Raw genomic sequence first — 20606 nt, forward strand, 5'->3', positions numbered from 1 at the left:
GCATGTTGACTCTTGATCTCAGGGTTGTGAGTTTAAGCCCCAAGCTGGGCATAGAGCTTAATGTTAAAAACAAAACAAAACAAAACAAAAAAAAAAAAAAAAAACAAAAACAAACAAAACAAAACAAAAACTGTAAACACAAAAGGTTTTTTTCCTACTAACTTCATTTCCATAACTAAAGTTGGTGCTAATTTACAATCACACGTTTATTTTATGTATGAGGCCTGGAACACTGAAGAAAGGCTAGGGGAGAAAAACAGTATACAAATGGAAAAGCAATCAGTCCCTGCTTGCAGAAGAGATCAGCAGCTACCACGTAAAAAACTACTCCATTTAAACATTCCAAGAGTCACAGGTCTCTACACAGCCATTCCGGCTTGTAAGAGGAGAGATTCTGGAGAGACGGTAACAGAATGTGTTTGTAAATAAATAACTGATGAAATGTTAGGTAAAAACAAAAAAACCCCTAGGAAACATAACACAGTAAGTAAAAAGTAGAAGGTAAAGAATTACCATGGCTTGTGTATGCTAGATAAAGGTCCTATTCACAGTAACACTGCAAGCTCCAAAGTTTCTCACATAACAAGAAATCCTTCACAGCCCTAGCTTATTTTTTTATTCAAAATCTTAGCAAAACTTTTAATGCTTTATTTCATCAACCATATGTAAAATACATAAATCTCACCCTGTATTCCATTTGAAATTTATTCACTTTTTTTTTAAGTTTATTTATTTTCAGAAAGAGAGAGAGAACATATGCATGTGTACACAGGGGAGGGGCAAAGAGAGAGGGAGAGAGAGAGAATCTCAAGCAGGCTCCACAATGTCAGCACAGAGCCTGAAGCAGGGCTCAAATCCCACAACTGTGAGTGAGATCATGACCTGAGCCCAAATCAAGCGCTGGACGCTTAACCGACTGAGCCACCCAGGCACTCCTGAAATTTATTCAAATGGTTTCTCAACATATACTACATTCGTGGGCCTTCTAGCATTGTGTGTACTAAGATGAGTAAGACACTCTCTCTACCCTTATGGAGTTATAATTTAGGACTGGAGGAAGACGCACTGAGTAATAGCTAGATACGAAGCGATAATGAAAAAATAAAACCACGAACAAAATGTGGAAATCACGGAAGTGGAAGCAACTAACACTGCCTGGAGGAATCAGAAGTAATTTCACAAGGGAGATGCTAAGTAAGAATTATAAAGGATGGATGGAAATCTACAGGGTCAAAAAAGGCAGAAGACGAATCAGAGACAATAATATAAATTAAAACATGAAGGCATAAAATATGTTTTTTGAAGAACAAGGAGAAGCTGAATGTAGCTGAGGCACTGGTACCAGTGTGTGGTGGTAAGTGCAGGAGTGAGGCTTCAGGAGAAGGAAATGGAGCCTTATTAGGAAGGGCCTTTGAGGATTTGCTGCTTAAGCTAAAAAGTTTAGAAAACAATCTGAAATATTTAAAAAGATCAGGGCACCTGGGTGGCTCAGTCGGTTAAGCGGCCGACTTCGGCTCAGGTCGTGATCTCGCGGTCCGTGAGTTCGAGCCCCGCATCCGGCTCTGTGCTGACAGCTCAGCTCAGAGCCTGGAGCCTGTTTCAGAATCTGTGTCTCCCTCTCTCTGACCCTCCCCCATTCATGCTCTGTCTCTCTCTGTCTCAAAAATAAATAAATGTTAAAAAAATTTAAAAATAAAATAAAATAAAATAAATAAAAAAATAAAAAGATCAGTGATCTGATCAGGTTTGTGTAAAAAGGAAAGCAAAATTCCTATGCTATTAAGTGTTAGAGAGTAACATAAAGCAGGCACTCAATTAGTGTTATTATTATTAATACTACAAAATGCACGTAACAGTCACAAAAAGAATAATCACCTTATATCTTTGATAGTTGCCCGTTTCAGGGGGTCAACCTGCAGCATATGCATCAATAGAGTGGCAACAGAACGATTGAGATATTCTGGGATATAAAAAACACCCCCTCGGATCTTCTTAAATAACGTAGGTACATGCTCATCGTCAAATGGGAGGGTGCCACAAAGGAGAGCATACAAGATAACACCACAGCTCCAGATATCAACTTCAGGACCTGCATACAATCTAAGAAAAAGGATGACAAAAACCTGAAATACAAGTACCACTTTTTCTCATCTCCATGTACACCCTGTTTCTTCATATACATATTACAGACTCAGTCTATACTGATTTGCAGGCCTTCAATGAGGACCATGACCACACTCCCAACAGTCAATACTTGTTCCCGTAGAGAATTGGTCTATGCAATTACTATTCAAGTTTTCCAAAAGAAAGCAGTATTTTTCTTTGTCACAAACTCACTTAACTTACTAATTGACTAATTAAAAAAAAATAAAACAGGGGCGCCTGGGTGGCTCAGTCAGTTGAGCGACTGACTTCGGCTCAGGTCATGATCTCACGGTTTGTGACTTTGAGCCCCATGTCGGGCTTTGTGCTGACAGCTCAGAGCCTGGAGCCTACTTCTGATTCTGTGTCTCCCTCTCTCTCTGCCCCTCCTCCACTCATGCTCTCTCTCTGTCTCAGAAATAAATAAACATTAAAAAAATTTTTTTTAAAAATAAAACATACTATGGTTGAATTTTTATGGAAACATCAAAGTAGATAACCATAAACTTGAAAAAAACAATACTATAATGTATACGTTAAATCCTTTTATCATAAAACTACAATAAAGAAAATGCATATACAACAGAATTTTTATCCCTGACATACATATTTTTTACGGAATATTTGAAACATTACAATGCCTAACTAGTCCTACAGCCATCTCTTTGACAGTACTTGTCCTATATAACATTATCCTGAGTATGACTTTCATTCCAATCACTTGTTAGGTTAACTCACAGGACTAAGGTTAGCTTTGTTACACATAACCTATGCCTGGAATATTAGTTCTTTCTTCTCTCACCTACATAAAAAATATTAAAATGCTCCTGATAGCACACTGACAAACTCAAACCTAGGTCTGAGGTAACAAAGTAAATCTATGTTATTCCAATTAAAAGAATATAATCCACTTCAAAATGGTGCTGCCCATCATTTATATCATTTGCTGTACTGTCCAAAACTCCTATATCTGTTCCTTGCAATAATAACTTTTCTGTGTTTTCTCTCAGAGAATTCTGTTAAGTTTTTAAACAGACACTGGTCACTGTAGAAAGTCTTCAGTTTATCACTGCAATCTGTATGAACATTTTTTCTATATACCAATGGGTAAGCTCCAATCTCTACTTGTACAGTTTAATTTCATGAAGTGACAATACTGTCCCCCCAAAACCTCATTGTTCTAAAAACAAAACATAAAATAATGGTCTATATAGTACCTTATTAAAAATATGTTAATTATTATTTAAGGACTGTCTGATAGGAATGCTTGAATATAGCAAATGCTCTTATCTGTACTTTATCAAAATAAAATCAATATTTCTTTCAGTCATTTTTTTAATGGAAAAACTCCCTTAAAATTTTTTTCAATAATTTAGCATCATCACAGACTCATGGAACTTTGAGAACAGACAGAACAAAAGCTCACCTAAGGGTTTTATGATCATCGATATACTTCTTATCTGTTCCTTCAGCACTTTACTCTTTGCTTACATCTTTATTTTATACTCTCTTCTTTTCCTTGCAATGTCTCAGTGACTCACTTTACACCTCTGCACTCTGCACCCGGGAACCTAGGTGTTTTACATATTGCCAGCATATATAGGACCAGGGACACTAATATTGTCCTATCAGGAACTTAATGCTTGAATTCTTTTGTGTTTCCAACAAACACAACACTTATTCTCTGTTATTACTATATCAGTAATACTATCAAAAATAACTAGGAATAAAAATAATTACACCTGGAAAAAAGAAAAAATCATTAAATATACTCATAACAAAATCTAAACTGTTTAAAAAATTGTTTAATAAAACTATTCTCTCTTAAAGAATGGAAAAATCAAAAGGACAATTTGTTCCTACTGTGTTAATCTTATCCTCTAAACAGAATATATCATAATTAAATGTTATTAAGATGAACAAAAGATTATGAAAAGTTTACTCTCCACCCATCTATTATTACCTGCCTGAGATGACTTCAGGTGCTGCATAATTGGGAGATCCACAACTAGTTCGCAGAAACTCACCATCCGACATCATATTAGACAATCCTGAAAATAAGAGTAACGTTTACTTCATGCTAGATATTTTTAAAAGTAGATATAAGTACGAGGGAAAATATCAAGTCTTTAATGTCCTATACATATTTTTTAATTATTAGAAAAAAAGTAGTGGAAAGTATTTGTTAGACTAGAAAAAAACATTCCAGCATGCTTAAGCTCTAAAAGATAAAGCACATCATGTATGATTCGAATTCCTTTTTCTAAATAAAAATCTTGATTCACCTGACAAATATGAGGTTGTTCTAAATTATATGAACTCTTCTAAACATAAAAGCAACAAAATATTATTTGCCCATTTCTACAGTTGAAAGAATGAAATGGAGCCTATTACTTTTTGTCCTATGCTCTCAAAGCCTTTAAAAATAAAATCTCTAAGTAGAAATCAGACAGGTTCTTATTTATAAAAATTATGTTCCAAAAGCTTTTAATTTGGAAAGCTTATATTCAACACAGAAAAAATAATCTACTGAACCAAAAATCTAACTGGACTATAATATTAAAGAGTTTTTTTGATTTACAAAAGAGAAGGGGCACCTTTTAAAGTTTTTTTTTTTTGGGGGGGGGAAGGAGTCAACATAGCAGAGCTATAAGTAGGGGGACCCAAAGTTCCCTCGTCCTTCAAACACAGCAATACTGAGGCCAGAAGACGGAATTCCAAGAATCCAGGCTACAGAGTGACAGAAGTATCTCTAGGGGCCCACAGGGACAACTTGGTGGTCCATAGGTGTGTGACTGTCAACTGGGAGAGAGAAAATGGGTGGCACAGGCACAGAGGAGAGGGATCCCTTTCTCTGGAGAGACAAAAGGAAGAGAAAGAGAGGCTGTGGAAGTGTAGGGCTGTATTTGGACAAGAGAAAAACCACAGACCGGGGAATAGAAAAAATAGAGAAAGAACCAATATCTAACACGATCCAGGGTTGCAGGTCTTTCTCCAGACTGGAGCCTGCCGCCCTGTATGCACGCCTGCGGAGGAGGAGAGCCAGACCCAGGCTTGGTAGCGAGCTCAGGGGCGCAGTCGGAGAGAGTAGCCCCCTCCCTTGAGTGCCGTGGGAAGAAGGTATATATCTACTCTAAAGACAAAAGACCCTGCGGACACCTGCCACCCAGGCCCGGAGTGGCACTACCCCAGAACTGGGGCGCACGGAGCACGATCCTTTATGACATCAGGGACTGAATTTAGCCAAGTGCCTGGGAGGTGCAGGAGATGGTGGAGTGGGACAAACTGGCCCTCTTGTGTCTGCACGGCACTGTGTGGACAGCCTGAACAGAGCAGTGGGAGACATCTGGTCTGGGGAGGAGAGACAGGGGCGTCCCCATTTTTCTCCCCATCGCCAACAAGGTTGGGCTTCAGGGAAGGGACAACGGACCCACAGTGCAGGCAGGACCTGCCTACACCAAACCACGCCCCTTCGTGCCTGGTAAATGCAGATCTACGGAAGCGAGACCGACACTGAAGCAGACAGTGTTCCAGACCAGCACCGCAGTCACAGGTTCCAAGGCACCATCAGGTATCAGTCCAGTGGTTTTGCATTTTCTGATTTGGCTCTTGGTCAGTTCTTATTTTATATAAATTTTTTTTCTTCATTCCTTTTATTACTTCTAATTCTGATTGGTTTATTTAAGCAGATAATTTTTAATCCATTCTTTTTACATCTCTTGTGTATCTCCTTTTTCTTTTTTTTAAAAATGTTTATTTATGTATTTATTTTGAGAGACAGAAAAAGAGCAGGGGAGGGGCAGAGAGAGAGAGGGAGACAGAGAATCCCAAGTAGGCTCCACAGCTGTCAGCACAGAGCCCAATGTGGGGCTCAAACCCATGAACCATGAGATCATGACCTGAGCCTAAGGCAGATGCTTAACCAATTGAGCCACCCAGGTGCCCCTGTATCACCTTCTCTATTTTCCTCTCTCTCTCTCTCTCTCTCTCTCTCTCTCTCTCTCTGGATTAAGCAATATAGCTTCTCTGATTCTCTACCTGGTCAATTTTTTGGTTGCTGTTCTTTTCTTTTTAACCACCCGTCATTTCTCTCTTTGTATGGGATAAGGCTTCTTCCACCACCACACCCATTTTTAAATTTTTTTCAGAGTTACTTCAATGAACAAATCAAAGCACGCCTAGTAGAAGGGCCAAACTACCATTACAGGTAACGAGATAAAGCAGCCAGAGTCACAACAACAGAGAGCATGCAACACACTCCAAAAACACCTCCTGAAGGGCCAGGTTCTGGACAGTGTACGACCACTTTTTAATATAATTGTGCTTGCAGGTGCAGGTCATATAACAAACTATTAAAACACATAAAGGACAGAAAACTAGCCAAAATGATGAAACAGAAGAATTCTCAAAAGAAATTCCAGGAAGAAATGACAGCTAGAGAATTGATCAAAACAGATATAAACAATCTATCTGATCAAGCATTTTGAATAACAGTCATAAGATTAATAGCTAGATTTGAAAAGAGGATAGAAGACAGCAGAGAATCTACTGCTACAGAGATCAAAGAACTAAGAAATAGTCACGACGAATTGAGAAATGCTGCAAATGAGGTGCAAAATAAACGAGATGCAGTGACAGCAATAGAAGATAAAATTAGGGAAAACGATGAAGCCAAGAAAAAGAGAGATAAGAAAATGCTAGATCATGAGGGGAGAATTAGAGAACTATGTCATTCAATGAAACATAATAATATCTGTATCCTAGGAGTTCCAGCAGAAGAAGAGAGAAAGGGGCAGAAGGTTTACTTGAACAAATTATAGCGGAGAACTTCCCTAATCTGGGAAAGGAAGTGGACATCCAAATCCAGGAGGCAAAGAGAACTCCCTTCAGACTCAACAAGAATAGGTCTTCACCATGGCATATCATAATGAAACTGGCAAAAAAGAAAGATAAAGAGGGAATTCTGAAAGCAGCTAGGGACAAATGGGCCTTAACCTGTAAGAGTAGACACATAACAGTAGAGGCAGACCTGTTCCCTGAAACTTGGCAGGCCAGAAGAGAATGGCAGGAAATAATCAATGTGCTGAACAGGAAAAATATGCAGCCAAGAATCCTTTATCCAGCAAGGCTGTCATTCAGGATAGAAGGAGAGATAAAGGTTTTCCCAGACAGACAAAAGCTGAAGGAGTTCATAACCACTAAACCAGCCCTGCAAGAGATCCTAAGGAGGACTCTGTGAGTGGAATGCAGCAAAGACTATAAAAGAACAGAGATATCACCACAAGCATAAAACCTACAGATAACACAATGACACTAAATTCATATCTTTCAGTAAGAACTCTGAATGTAAATGGACTACATGCCCCAGTCAAAAGACAGAGGATATCAGAATGGATTAAAAACAAGATCCATCTATACGCTGTCTAAAAGAGACTCATTTTAGACCTAAGGACACCTTCAGAAAGTGAGGGAATGGAGAACCTCTATCATGCTACTGGAAGTCAAAAGAAAGCTGCAGTAGTCATACTTATATCAAACAAACTAGATTTTAAACTAAAAGCTGTAACAAGATGAAGAAGGAAACTGTATTGTAATTATGGGGTCTATCCATCAAGAAGAGCTAACAATTATAAATGTTTATGCCCCCAACACACAGGTTCCCAAATATAGCAATCAATTAATCACAAACGTAAGCAACCTTATTGGTAAGAATATGGTAATTGCAGGAGACTTTAATACTTCATTTATAGCAATGGACAGATCATCTAGGCAGAAAATCAATAAACGAACAATGGCCTTGAATGATACACTAGACCAGATGGACTTGACAGATATATTCAGAATTTTTCATCCAAAAGCAGCAGAATACACATTCTTCTCAAGTGCACATGGAACATTCTCCAAGACAGAACAGTTACTGGGTCACAAAACAGCCCTCAATAAACATAAAAAAACTGAGATCATACCATGCATATTTTCAGATCACAACACTATGAAACTTGAAATCAACAACAAGAAAAAGTTTGGAAAGGCATGGAGGTTAAAGAACATCCTACTGAAGAATAAATGGGTCTGGGAATGCAAGCTGGTGCAGCCACTCTGGAAAACAGTTTGGAGGCCCCTCAAAAAATTAAAAATAGAACTACCCTATGACCTAGCAATTGCACTACTAGGTATTTATCCAAGGGATACAAGTGTGCTGTTTCAAAGGGACACATGCACCCCAATGTTTATAGCAACACTATCAACAATAGCCAAAGTATGGAAAGAGCCCAATGTCCATCGATGGATGAATGGATAAAGAAGATGCAGTGTGTATACACACACACACACACACACACACACACACACACACACACACACACACAATGGAGTATTACTCGGTAATCAAAAAGAATGAAATCTTGCCATTTGCAACTACGTGGATGGAACTGGAAGGTATTATGCTAAGTGAAATTAGTCAGAGAAAGACAAATATAATATGACTCACTCATATGAGGACTTTAAGACACAGATGAACATAAGGGAAGGGAAGCAAAAATAATATAAAAACAAGGAGGGGGACAAAACATGAGACTCTTAAATATGGAGAACAAACAGGGTTACTGGAGGGGTTGTGGGAGGGGGGATGAGCTAAATGGGTAAGGGGCATTAAGGAATCTACTCCTAAAATCATTGTTGTACTATATGCTAACTAATTTGGATGTAAATTAAAAAAATTAAAGTAAATAAATAGGAAAAAAAAAGAATAAATGTGTCAACCAGACAATTAAAGAAATTAAAAAATATATGGAAGCAAATGAAAATGAAAACACAACAGTCCAAACCTTCTGAGATGCAGCAAAGGCAGTCATTAAGAGGAAAATACACTGCAATTTGGCCTATCTCAAGAAACCAGAAAATTCCAAATACAAACACCTAATCGCTCACCTAAAGGAACTAGAAGCAGAAGAGCAAAGAAACCCCAAAGCCAGTAGAAGAAGAGAAATAATAAAGATTAGAGCAGAAATAAACAATACAGAATCCAAAAAAAAAGAGAACAGATAAATGAATCTAAGAGTTGGTTTTTTGAAAAAATAAACCAAATTGATAAACCCCTAGCCAGACTTCTTAAAAAGAGAGAAGACCCAAATAGATAAAATCACGAATGAAAAAGGACAGATCACAACCAACACCACAGAAATACATACAATTATTAGAGAATACTATTAAAAATTATATGCCAACAAATTGGACAACCTGGAAAAAATGGACAAATTTCTAGACACCCCCACACTACCAAAATTCAAACGTGAAGAAACAGAAAATTTGAACAGACCCAAATCAGCAAAGAAATTGAATCAGTTATCAAAAATCTCCCAACAGGGGTGCCTGGGTGGCTCAGTTGGTTAAGCATCTGACTTCAGCCTAGGTCATGATCTCGTTGTTCCCAAGTTTGAGCCCCACGTTGGGCTCTGTGCTGACAGCTCAGAGCCTAGAGCCTGTTTCAGATTCTGTGTGTGTGTGTGTGTGTGTGTGTGTGTGTGTGTGTGTGTGTGTGTCTCTTTCTGCCCCTCTCCCACTTGTGCGCACTTCTCTCTCTCAAAACCAAATAAAGCATTAAAAAAAAAAAAATCTCCCAACAAATAAGAGTCCTGGACCAGATGGCTTTCCCGGGGAATTCTACCAGACATTTAAAGCAGAGTTAATACCTATCCTTCTCAAGCTGTTCCAAAAAATAGAAATGAAAGGAAAACTTCTGGACTCATTCTACGAAGCCAGCATTACTTTGATTCCCGAACCAGAGACCCCACAAAAAAGGAGAATTACAGGCCAATATCCCTGATGAACATGGATGTAAAAATTCTCAACAAGATACTAGCAAATCGAATTCAATAGTCTTATATTAAAAGAACTATTTGCCATGATCAAGTGGAATTCATTTCTGGGCTGCAAGGCTAGTTCAATATTTGCAAATCAGTGTGATACATCACATTAATAGAAGAAAGGATAAGAACCACATGATCTCAATAGATGCAGAAAAAACATTTGACAAAATACAGCATCCTTTCATAACAAAAACTCTCAAGAAAGTCGGGATAAAAGTAACATACGTTAACATCATAAAAGCCATATATGAAAAGTCCACAGCTAGTATCATCCTCAAGGGGGAAAAACTGAGAGCTTTCCCCCTGAGATCAGGAACATGACAGGGATGTCCACTCTCACCGCTGTTATTTAACATAGTGTTGGAAGTCCTAGCCTTAGCAATCAGACAACAAAATGAAATAAAAGGCATCTGAATTGGCAAAGAAGTCAAACTTTCACTTTTCACAGATGACATGATACTCTACATGGAAAATCCAAAAGACTCCATCAAAAAGCTGCTAGAATTGATACATGAATTCAGCAAAATCACAGGATACAAAATCAATGTACAGAAATCAGTTGCAAAGATGTAAAAGATCTGTATGTTAAAAACTATATAAAACTTACGAAAGAAATTCGAGAAGACACAAAGAAATGGAAAAACATTCCATGCTCACGAATTAGAAGAACAAATACTGTTAAAATGTCAATACTACCCAAAGCAATCTGCACATTCAATGCAATCCTAATCAAAATTACACTGGTATTTCTTCTCAGAACTAGAACAAATAATCCTAAAATTTGTATGGAACCACAAAAGACCCTGAATGGCCAAAGTAACGTGGAAAAAGAAAACCAAAGCAGGAAGCGTCACAATCCCAGACTTTAGCCTCTAGCACACAAAGCTGTAATCATCAAGACAGTATGCTTTTGGCACAAAAACAGATACATAGACCAATGGAATAGAGAACCCAGAAGTGGACCCACAAATGTATGGCCAACTAATCTTTGACAAAGCAGGAAAGAGTATCCAATGGAAAAAAGACCGTCTCCAGCAAACAGTGGTGGAAGAACTAGAAAGCAACATGCAGAAGAATGAAACTGCACCACTTTCTTACACTATGCACAAAAATAAACTCAAAATGAATGAAAGACCTAAATGTGAGACAGGAAACCATCAAACCCTACAGGAGAAAACAGGCAACAACCTCTTTGACCTCAGCCGCAGCAAATTCTTACTCGACATGTCTCTGAAGGCAAGGGAAATAAAAGCAAAAATGAACTATTGGGACCTCATCAAGATAAAAACCTTCTGCACTGCAAAGGAAATAATCAACAAAACTAAAAGGCAACTGACCAAGTGGGAAAAGTTATTTGCAAATGACTTATCAGATATCAGATAAAGGGTTAGTATCCAAAACCTATAAAGAACTTACAAAACTTAACACCCAAAAAACAAATAATCCAGTGAAGAAACAGACAGAAGTCATGAATGGACATTTTCCAAAGAAGACACTCAGATGGACAACAGACACATGAAAAGATGCTCAATGTCACTCATCATCAGGGAAATACATATCAAAACCACACTGAGATACCACCTCACACTGGTCAGAGTGACTAAAATTAACAACTCAATCAACAACAGATGTTGGCAAGGATGTGGAGAAATGGGAACCCTCTTGTACTGTTGGTGGGAATGCAAAGTGGTGCAGCCACTCTGGAAAACAGTGTGGAGGTTCCTCAAAAAATTAAAAATAGATCTACCCTATGGCCCAGAAATACCGCTGCTAGGAATTTGGCCAAGGGATACAAGAGTGCTGATTCATAGGGGCACATGTACCCGAATGTTTATAGCAGCGTTCTGAACAATAGCCAAATTGCAGAAAGAACCCACATGTCCATTAACCGATGAATGGATAAAGAAGATGGACTACTACTTGGCAATGAGAAAGAATTAAATCTTTCCATTTGCAACAACATGAATGGAACTAGAGGGTATTATGCTAAGTGAAATAAGTCAGTCAGAGAAAGACAGGTATCATATATTTTCACTCATATGTAGAATTTGAGAAACTTAATGGAGGACCGTGGGGAAGGGGAAAAAATAAGTTTCAAACAGAGAGGAAGGCAAACTATAACAGACCCTTAAATACAGAGAACAAACTGGGGGTTGCTGGGGGGGGGGGTGGAGGGAGAGGGAAAAATGAGTGAAGAAAACTGAGGAGGGCACTTGTTGGGATGAGCACTGGGTGCTGTATGTAAGTAATGAATCATGGGAATCTACTCCTGAAGCCAAGAGTACACTGTATACACCGTATGTTAGCTAACTTGACAATAAATTATGAAGAAATAAATTTTTATAATTTTAAAAAGAAAAGAAAGTGAAACAGGGAAACTAGTTTCCTTGTTTAAAAAAATTTTTTAATGTTTATTTATTTCTGGTGGGGGCAGAGAGAGGGGCGGGGGACAGAGGATCTGAAGTGATGAGCTCTGTGCCAACAGCACAGAGCCTGATGTGGGGTTCAAACTCATGAACTGTGAGATCATGACCTGAACTGAAGTAGGACACTTAACCAATTGAGCCACTCGGGGGTCCCAAAAGGGGCCTGCCCAAGTTTCCTAGTTTTTAAAGATTATACAAAATTATACAATATTATTATTATTATATATAAATATATATATTATATTTATATATAATTATAATATTATAATTATTATATATATTATTATATAACAATTATTACTATTATATACAAAATTATTACAAAAATTATAAATAAGCACTGCTGAACTCTGGTACCTTTCTACCTTTTTATAATCTCTCACCTTCTAATGTTTCTGCCAAACTCTCTACTATGGTACTCTTTCCAGGTTTGTTTACCCCAGAAAGTGTTCGGTGCTTTAAATTTACATTTCACCTTTTTGTTTACTCTTGACCAAAACTCCTATTCTTTTAGCAAGTTGTTAGATTTTACCCTTGATCAATTCAGAAAGACTTTAAGTCTCCAAAGCTGCATATAAATTTTCATTACCCCTCTTGAAGTACATTCATCAAAGGAAGTTTCCATATTTTCATTAGATTTTCAAAGGAGTTTGTGACCCCCACAAAAATAACAGTTAAGAATTCCTTTAGAAGGAAATGCAGATTAAATGGATTTACCTTGAAGCTAGCCCTAACTTCTCTGGAAGTATTTGCATTTTAAAAAACTGTTTAGATGAATACAATAAGGTAGCCTGGAGACTGCGCAACTAATTCCTTTTCATGGTCTAGGATTTGCAAAGTTGAACCTGCAAATTCGTACCTTAACACTTGCTACTGACACATTTTTAAAAGGCAACCAGTACATTTCTGAACAACCTTGGAGTTACATACCAAAATCCGCTATCTTGGCATTCATGTGAGCATCCAACAGCACATTCTCTGGTTTCAGGTCTCGATGAACTACCATATGCCTATGACAGTAATCCACAGCTGACAGAATCTGCTGAAAGAGGCGCCTTGCTTCCACCTCTTCAACCTAGCAAGTATAACAGAAGCTGCACTAAGAATATTTAGGACATCTTCGTAGCAAGAGTTTCAGTTTTATAATCAACCCAAACGTAACTGTGTAAGCTAATTAGAACTGGGTCAGAATTTTCAACAAATCAGATAAACAAACCAAAAACTTGCATTAAAGGTCAACATGTTAATCAACAAGGTTTTTCTGTGCTGCTAGGAAGATATGATTTTCAATTAATATCACTAAATGTGCACAATGTTTTAGGCAATCAACAAACATAATGTAAAACAGAACTTCTATGAAAGTGCTCCGAAAAGAAAATAATTGAAGCTTCAACATGTTATACAACAGATTTTTCATTCTGAAAACACAAATATCATGTTGGCAACTAAGTGGAACATGTTCTCTAAAATCAGTATTTCAAAAGGTGTATTTTTTTTAAGATTTTATTTTTAAGTAATCTCTACATCCAATGTGGAGCTTGAACGTACAACCCCAAGATCAAAAGTCACATGCTGCACTCACTGAGCCAGGAAGGAGCCCCTTGAAATGTATATTTTTAAGAAAGAAAATATGTCTACTATTCTGTATCTTTAGTTGGGCTTTATTACAGAAGCAACCCTGACTTTGTAGGTATCTTTGTGGTTTACTATTTCCTACTATCCTCTTTCTTAGCTTAGGGGTTTATCGTACTAGATAATAAGTTACTCACCCGTCCATGTTTACAGATGTAGTCAAATAATTCACCACCAGACACATATTCCATTACCATAAAAAAATCTGTTGGAGTGCTGATCACCTGGTATCTTTTTTGTAAATAAAAAGAATCATAAAAAAAATGTTAGTTTAATTTAAAAAATCAAGCTAGTAAATTATTGCTACAATTTTATATTCCAGTGCTTTACAATATTTTAAGATGGCAACAAATTATCAAAACAATCACAGAGCTATAAACATAGCTTTACAAAATTCTCTCCTTTCTGAGGCTTAAGGACTTTTCTTCAGATCCTCCCTTTCGTGTTTACAAATTCTTTGAAATCCATCATTCTTGAAAAAGTAAGCATTAATTTCTCCATTTAAACAATTTTTTTTATAGTCTGGAGATCAAGCATCATATTGAAACATAAATTAAAAATACTCTTGTTAAGGTTAAATGATACAAGAGATTTAATCAGCAAAATGCAGAAAGTGGACAAATAACCATTTCTTCAACAAATAAAACGTGAGAAAAGAAAAAGGGAGGGGGGAGCTATAGGTTAAAAGTAAATCAAGGGGCACCTGAGTGGCTCAGTCAGTTAAGCATCTGACTCCTGATTTCGGCTCAAGTCATGATCTATCACGGTTCATGAGATTGAGCCCCACACTGGGCTCCGCACTTAGAGAGCGGAGGCTGCTTGGAATTCTCTTTCTCTCTTTCTGCCCACCCTGCCCTGATCTTTCTCCCTCCGTCTCTCTCTCTCTCTCAAAATAAAATAAACTTTAAAAAAAATTTATGAACCAAAGTCTGAATTATGACTGGGTGGTTGATAATATTGTTAATCACTTTAATTTTTTAGGTGTTATAATGATCTATGCTTGTGTTTTTTAAATAAAGAGTCTATATTCCAGAGCAGATAGTGAAAAGTTTAGAGATTAAAAACATAATATTTTGGGATTTACTTCAAAATAATTTGGGGTGGGAGAAGTGGAAAGAAGCAGATAAAACAGTACACTGGCAATCATTGAAGCCAAATGATGGATACATGAGGCTTTATCACTTTACTTTTTGTATACATCAAAAACGTTCCATAGTAAAAAATTAAATAGACATATATATGAATGTGTGTTTATATATATATTTCTTAAATTGACTTCTCGGCAAAGCTGAGAACATTAAAAAAATAAGAATCTTAGCTCTACTTGAAAAAAATTTCATAAAAGACTTCTCCCCATATACACAATTTTAACAAAGTTTTGAAAACAAGTTAAATACAATTATTAAAGTTTTAACTTTGTTTATAAAGGATATCTATAATCTGATTGTGAGCAATATGTGATTTCTACTGAGTTACTATTTAGGGCCACTAAGTATAGCTGTGTAGTTTTTGCATGGCTTCCAGGCACCCAATGAAGACACAAGTAGGAGTTGAAAAGTGGCCCAGATGCTACCCTGTTCAATGTGTCAGAAGCAGGAGACCCCTTCGGTAAATTCGTCCACCCTGATAGAGTACTTTTTACTAATGTGCACGAAAGCAAGTATGTGCTACATGGTGGTTCTGGTTATTATTCCCCATTAAAAAGGAAAGGAAAATGGCCCGGTAGTTGGTCATGTAACCACATACTATATATTTTAAGAAAAGATACATCATGTGTAAATTAAACATTTGAAAAAAGTAAATATTAAAGCTACAGTATAAAAATGATTATAGATCTTCAAAAAAATATTCCTAATAGCAATCTTTAGTCTTTTGGATGAAAAATGAAACAGTAACCACTTTATATAAAATAAACTAACACCACTGAAGAATAAAGTTAAGATTACTTCAAATGAACTATGAAAAGAGAATTTTACCTGAGAACTCCAGAAGAAATGATTCTGTAAGAGCAATCTTACCAGGCACCAAACTCTAACTGAATAAAATGAATAGTGTGAAGCAGGAGCACCTAGTCAACTCACTGCCGGCTAATCTGGTTTATTAACAGAATTCTCTATCGCTTTTCTGCTCTGTTACATCCTTGGGGCATAACAAAAAAACAAGTGATGAAATTCTAATAAACTTAGCTGCTGATTCTTCCACGTATATCACAGGTCTTCAGTGGATACTGTTGGATTGAACTATTTCATGAAACCTCTAACTCCAAAGTAGCCACGGTGCACATTAAAGGCCAATCTAGAGCGATGAAAACCACAGCCAACATTACTAATAAGCACTTATACCGTGTGCCAGACACTGAGCTATTAAATTGTGACATTTACTATTTGTTGCAAATCTACATGTATTGCACTCGGTGAGATCAATGGCTCCTGTCTCTAGTTGCGGAGCCTACACTCACTGAGGAAGACAGACATCAGACAAGTATTCTTTTCAAAACATGAATCTGTTCTTCAGTAGCCTCCTAATTAAAATCTTCAGGGAGTTCCCAGTGCTCTTAGGTGCTGAGTGAATCAGCCCCCCCCCCCCCCCCCCCCCCCCCCCCCCGCCCCACGCCTGTGTCTACACTGTCTCATCTTTGATTCCCACCACTAGAGGGCACTATTTCTTCCATTCGTTCATTCGTGCTGCACTTGCTCCTGCCTCAGCTCTGTCTAAGCAGTGCCTACTAAGGTGAGTCCTGTACTATAACCTGTACCCGGACCTGTAACTGGCCACCAGTCAGCCTTTATATCTCCGCTTAAGCAGAGAAGGTCACTCCGTAAGCCCAGGTCACCCTTTCTGCTCTCACAGAGCACTCCCTTCCCTTCAGGGCTTGTACCTCAGCTGGTGATCTATACAGTGATTGAGTGTGCACCTAGTGAAGTATCTGTAACAAAGCAGTCATTTAAATAAGTAAATAAATAAATTAGCACTTTTATAATAATAATTGTGACCAGCTCGGAGCCAAAACCAGAATAATTAGGGCAATATTACAACAAAAATTCAATGAATAAAATTTCAGTTAACTAGAATGAAGTCAAGACAAGAAGAAACATGATTTTTAAAAGAAAGAAATCCTAAGAAAACAGTTTCTTTTTTTTTCCTTAATTTTTTTTTAATGTTTGTTTATTTTTGAGACAGAGACAGAGCATGAACAGGGGAGGGGTAGAGAGAGAGGGAGACACAGAATCTGAAACAGGCTCCAGGCTCTGAGCTGTCAGCACAGAGCCTGACGTGGGGCTTGAACTCATGGACCGTGAGATCATGACCTGAGCCGAAATCGGATGCTTGACTGAGCCACCCAGGCGCCCCTAAGAAAACAGTTTCATAGTGGGACTTAGGTAAAAAGGCAAATTCCAGGATTATGTTCGTAAACCTAGCCAGAGTAAGCTAAATTTTTGTGCCTTCCAAAATAATAACCACATTGAAGCATTATAAGAAATTCAATCATGAAACTCATTCATATCATCATTTTCTTAATACAACAGAAAAGTAAACTAACATGCTTTAGAAACATTTTTCAGAAAAAGTATAATTAGGCAAAAAAATTCCAGTATCCCCCAAAACCTCAAGCATTCTCCAGCTAACCAAGTTATATGCATTTTTAAGCACTATCCATTTAAATAGCATACAGAACTCAGGAAAAATCTGTCTAAAGTTAGACAAAAATCAATATTCATGAGTAAACCTCCTTGATGGTTACATCCATAGAGATTTAAAATTATTTATATAGCTGCATATATAGCATATTTTTCTTTATTTAGAAGTCAGTTATTAAAGAAATTAGTAATCATTATTCTTAGTTCATTTATTGGTCCATGAATGGCCTACTTTTAATTACAATTTTTAATATAAGCACCTACAAACCCATCACCCAAACAAAAACCTAGGACCTGAACAATACCTTCCAGCTAACTATACAATGCAGTCCTCTTCCCCCTTCTACTGCTTCTCCCCAAACAAGTTAGCCATCATCCTGAATCCCATTCCTGCTTCCCTTGCTTTCTCTTTTATACATTTGTGTGTGTGTGTGTGTGTGTGTGTGTGTGTGTGTGTGTCCCTTTATCTTCATATGTATGTAAAATTCATACTCTTACGTATATTTTTATTTTAATTGCTCTCAGCTTTAAAAAAAGGGTATCAGGCTATATGTAGTATTTTGGGACCTGTTTTATTGATCCATCCACAATGCTGTGTTTGCTATACTTATTTGATGTAACCATTATATAATATTTCATTGTATTTATTGATCTACTCTCCTGTTAATGGAGAAGCTATTTATTCATCCAATCTACCACTGGAGAGTAAATTTTTTCCACAATTTTGCTACCATCAATTGCGCTGCTGTGAACATTCTTATATATGGCAAGATCTTCTCTTTCATATACACCTATGAATGAAATTGCTGAGTCATAGTTTATGTGAATGTCCAATTATAGGAAATAATGCCAACTGTTTTCCAAAAACATCTTAGCAATACTAAAATGTTTAGAAAATCTGTGGATTTAGATATTCTCCAACCTTGGAAAACACCATACACATTTCTTATGAAATGCTCACTCCTGTCCTGTGCCCATTTTTATTAGGTTGATCATACTTTATTTATACATGGATATACAGAAAAAATCAGTATCTTCTCTAACATTCTAAAAGATTATTAATATGTCTTGGTTATTAACTTGATAAAAGTATACATTTCTAATCAATTCCCACTGGATTTGGCTCTCATTTTTCTCTGTAAATAGACCTATATGTATTTCTAAAAACTAACAGCCGTAAAAAATGTACGTGTATATACCCATGCAACACTGTTATCAATGCATAATTTAACAAATCACAAATGTCATCAAATATCCAAATAGGTTTCCTGATTAGCTTATAATATCTTTTTGCTTTTTGTTTTAATATTTTAATTAAGGATCCAAATATAATCAATACATTGCAACTGATTAATAATGTCTCTCATGTTTCTTTTAATTTATATATGCTCCTCTACCTCTGTTTTCTTTTGCATTCTTTTGTTGAAGAAACCAGTGGCTTGTCCTGTAGAGGATTCCATGGTCTTATTTGGCTGATCCATCCTTTATGGCAACATAATGAACAATTTATAGCACCCTGTTAGATCTAGAGATTGCATCAGATTGCATTTTTTTTTAATTTAAAAAAAAAAATTTTTTTTTTTAACGTTTATTTATTTTTGAGACAGAGAGAGACAGAGCATGAACGGGGGAGGGCAGAGAGAGAGGGAGACACAGAATCGGAAACAGGCTCCAGGCTCCGAGCCATCAGCCCAGAGCCCGACGCGGGGCTCGAACCCACGGACCGCAAGATCGTGACCTGAGCCAAAGTCGGACGCTCAACCGACTGAGCCACCCAGGCGCCCCAAATTTTTTAATGTTTAACTTTGAGACACAGAGACAGAGTGTGAGCAGGGAGGGGCAGAGACACAGGGAGACACAGAATCCAAAGAAGGCTCCAGCCTCTGAGCTGTCAGCAGAGAGCCAGATACGGGGCTCAAACTCATGAACCGTAAGATCACGACCTGAACCAAAATCGGACGCTTAACCGCTTAACTGACTGAACCACCCAGGCACCCCTAGATCAGATATCATTTTGATTTTTATTTTCCTTTGAAGGACTAGATGGTGCTGTGTACCTCCAGGCAAAGGCATATAATGTATGTCTTTCTTTTTTGAGAAATTAGCAGCCATTGCTGATCAGATCCTAGATTAATTCACACGGAAATTTTAAAAGCTAGCCAATTTGCATAATCTAATAATATATTATGATCTAAAGGGAACCCTCACTCAGGGCACCTGGGTGGCTCAGTTGGTTAAGTGTCCAGCTTTGGCTCAGGTCATGATCTTGGGGTTTGTGAGTTCAAGCACCGCATCAGGCTCTGTGTTGGCTGGTTCAAATAACAGTGTCTCCCTCTCTCTCTCCTCCCCTGCTCACGTTCTCTCTCTCAAAAATAAATAAACCTTAAAAACAATTTTTTTAATAAAAAAAATTAAGGAAACCCTCACTCAAAACGTTCTTACTCAAAAACCCCATTGTCTCTGAAGTACAGGCCATCATCAGATTACATACCCAATACTTTTTCTTGTTATAGTCATCAACCTATCTCCTTGCCCACTCCCTTTCATTCTGACTTAATGTCCTTTTCCCCACTGCTACTGTTGTCATCATTTAGGGTGTACGTGGGAGATCTGTCCAATCAATACATGGCCTCTAATTTCCTGGACCCCCTCATCCTCCACCACACACGGTCATGCTCTCCATGGTCATTTACTATCAAAGACTAACTCTTCCAATTACTCACTGGATTCCTTCCTCCCACCTACTAAAGGGCTTGCTTTCTGCAACGAGCTCTTCTTTCTCCTGTATCACTCTCTCCACCTTGACTGAACCATCCCCTTTGGTATACAAGCATTAATATCTTCCATCTTAAAAGTAGACCCTACATTCCCCTCTAGTTACCACTCCTATTTATCTCCTT

General features: G+C 37.4%; 1 protein-coding gene across 6 annotated transcripts in view; it reads right to left on the minus strand.

Moving 5' to 3' along the window:
- PRKAA2 (protein kinase AMP-activated catalytic subunit alpha 2) overlaps nucleotides 1-20606 on the minus strand; it is an 80506-nt gene that overhangs the window by 16408 nt on the left and 43492 nt on the right. For 5 of the 6 annotated variants that reach the window (XR_013557593.2, XM_060626369.3, XM_060626362.3 and 2 more), the window contains 4 exons: nucleotides 14206-14299; nucleotides 13367-13511; nucleotides 4106-4193; nucleotides 1876-2100 (listed from right to left, as the gene is read on the minus strand). Coding sequence is in view for 5 of the 6 variants with exons in the window: in XM_060626362.3 (XP_060482345.1) it covers nucleotides 1876-2100; nucleotides 4106-4193; nucleotides 13367-13511; nucleotides 14206-14299 (552 nt within the window). In the remaining variant the exon portion in view is untranslated. Of the gene's footprint in view, nucleotides 1-1875; nucleotides 2101-4105; nucleotides 4194-13366; nucleotides 13512-14205; nucleotides 14300-16044; nucleotides 16364-20606 lie in introns of all 6 variants that reach the window. The other variant, XM_060626368.3, reaches the window with a different exon arrangement.

This window comes from Panthera onca, chromosome C1 (assembly GCF_046562875.1).
Source record: "Panthera onca isolate mPanOnc1 chromosome C1, mPanOnc1 haplotype 2, whole genome shotgun sequence".
Classification (NCBI taxonomy): Eukaryota; Metazoa; Chordata; class Mammalia; order Carnivora; family Felidae; genus Panthera; species Panthera onca.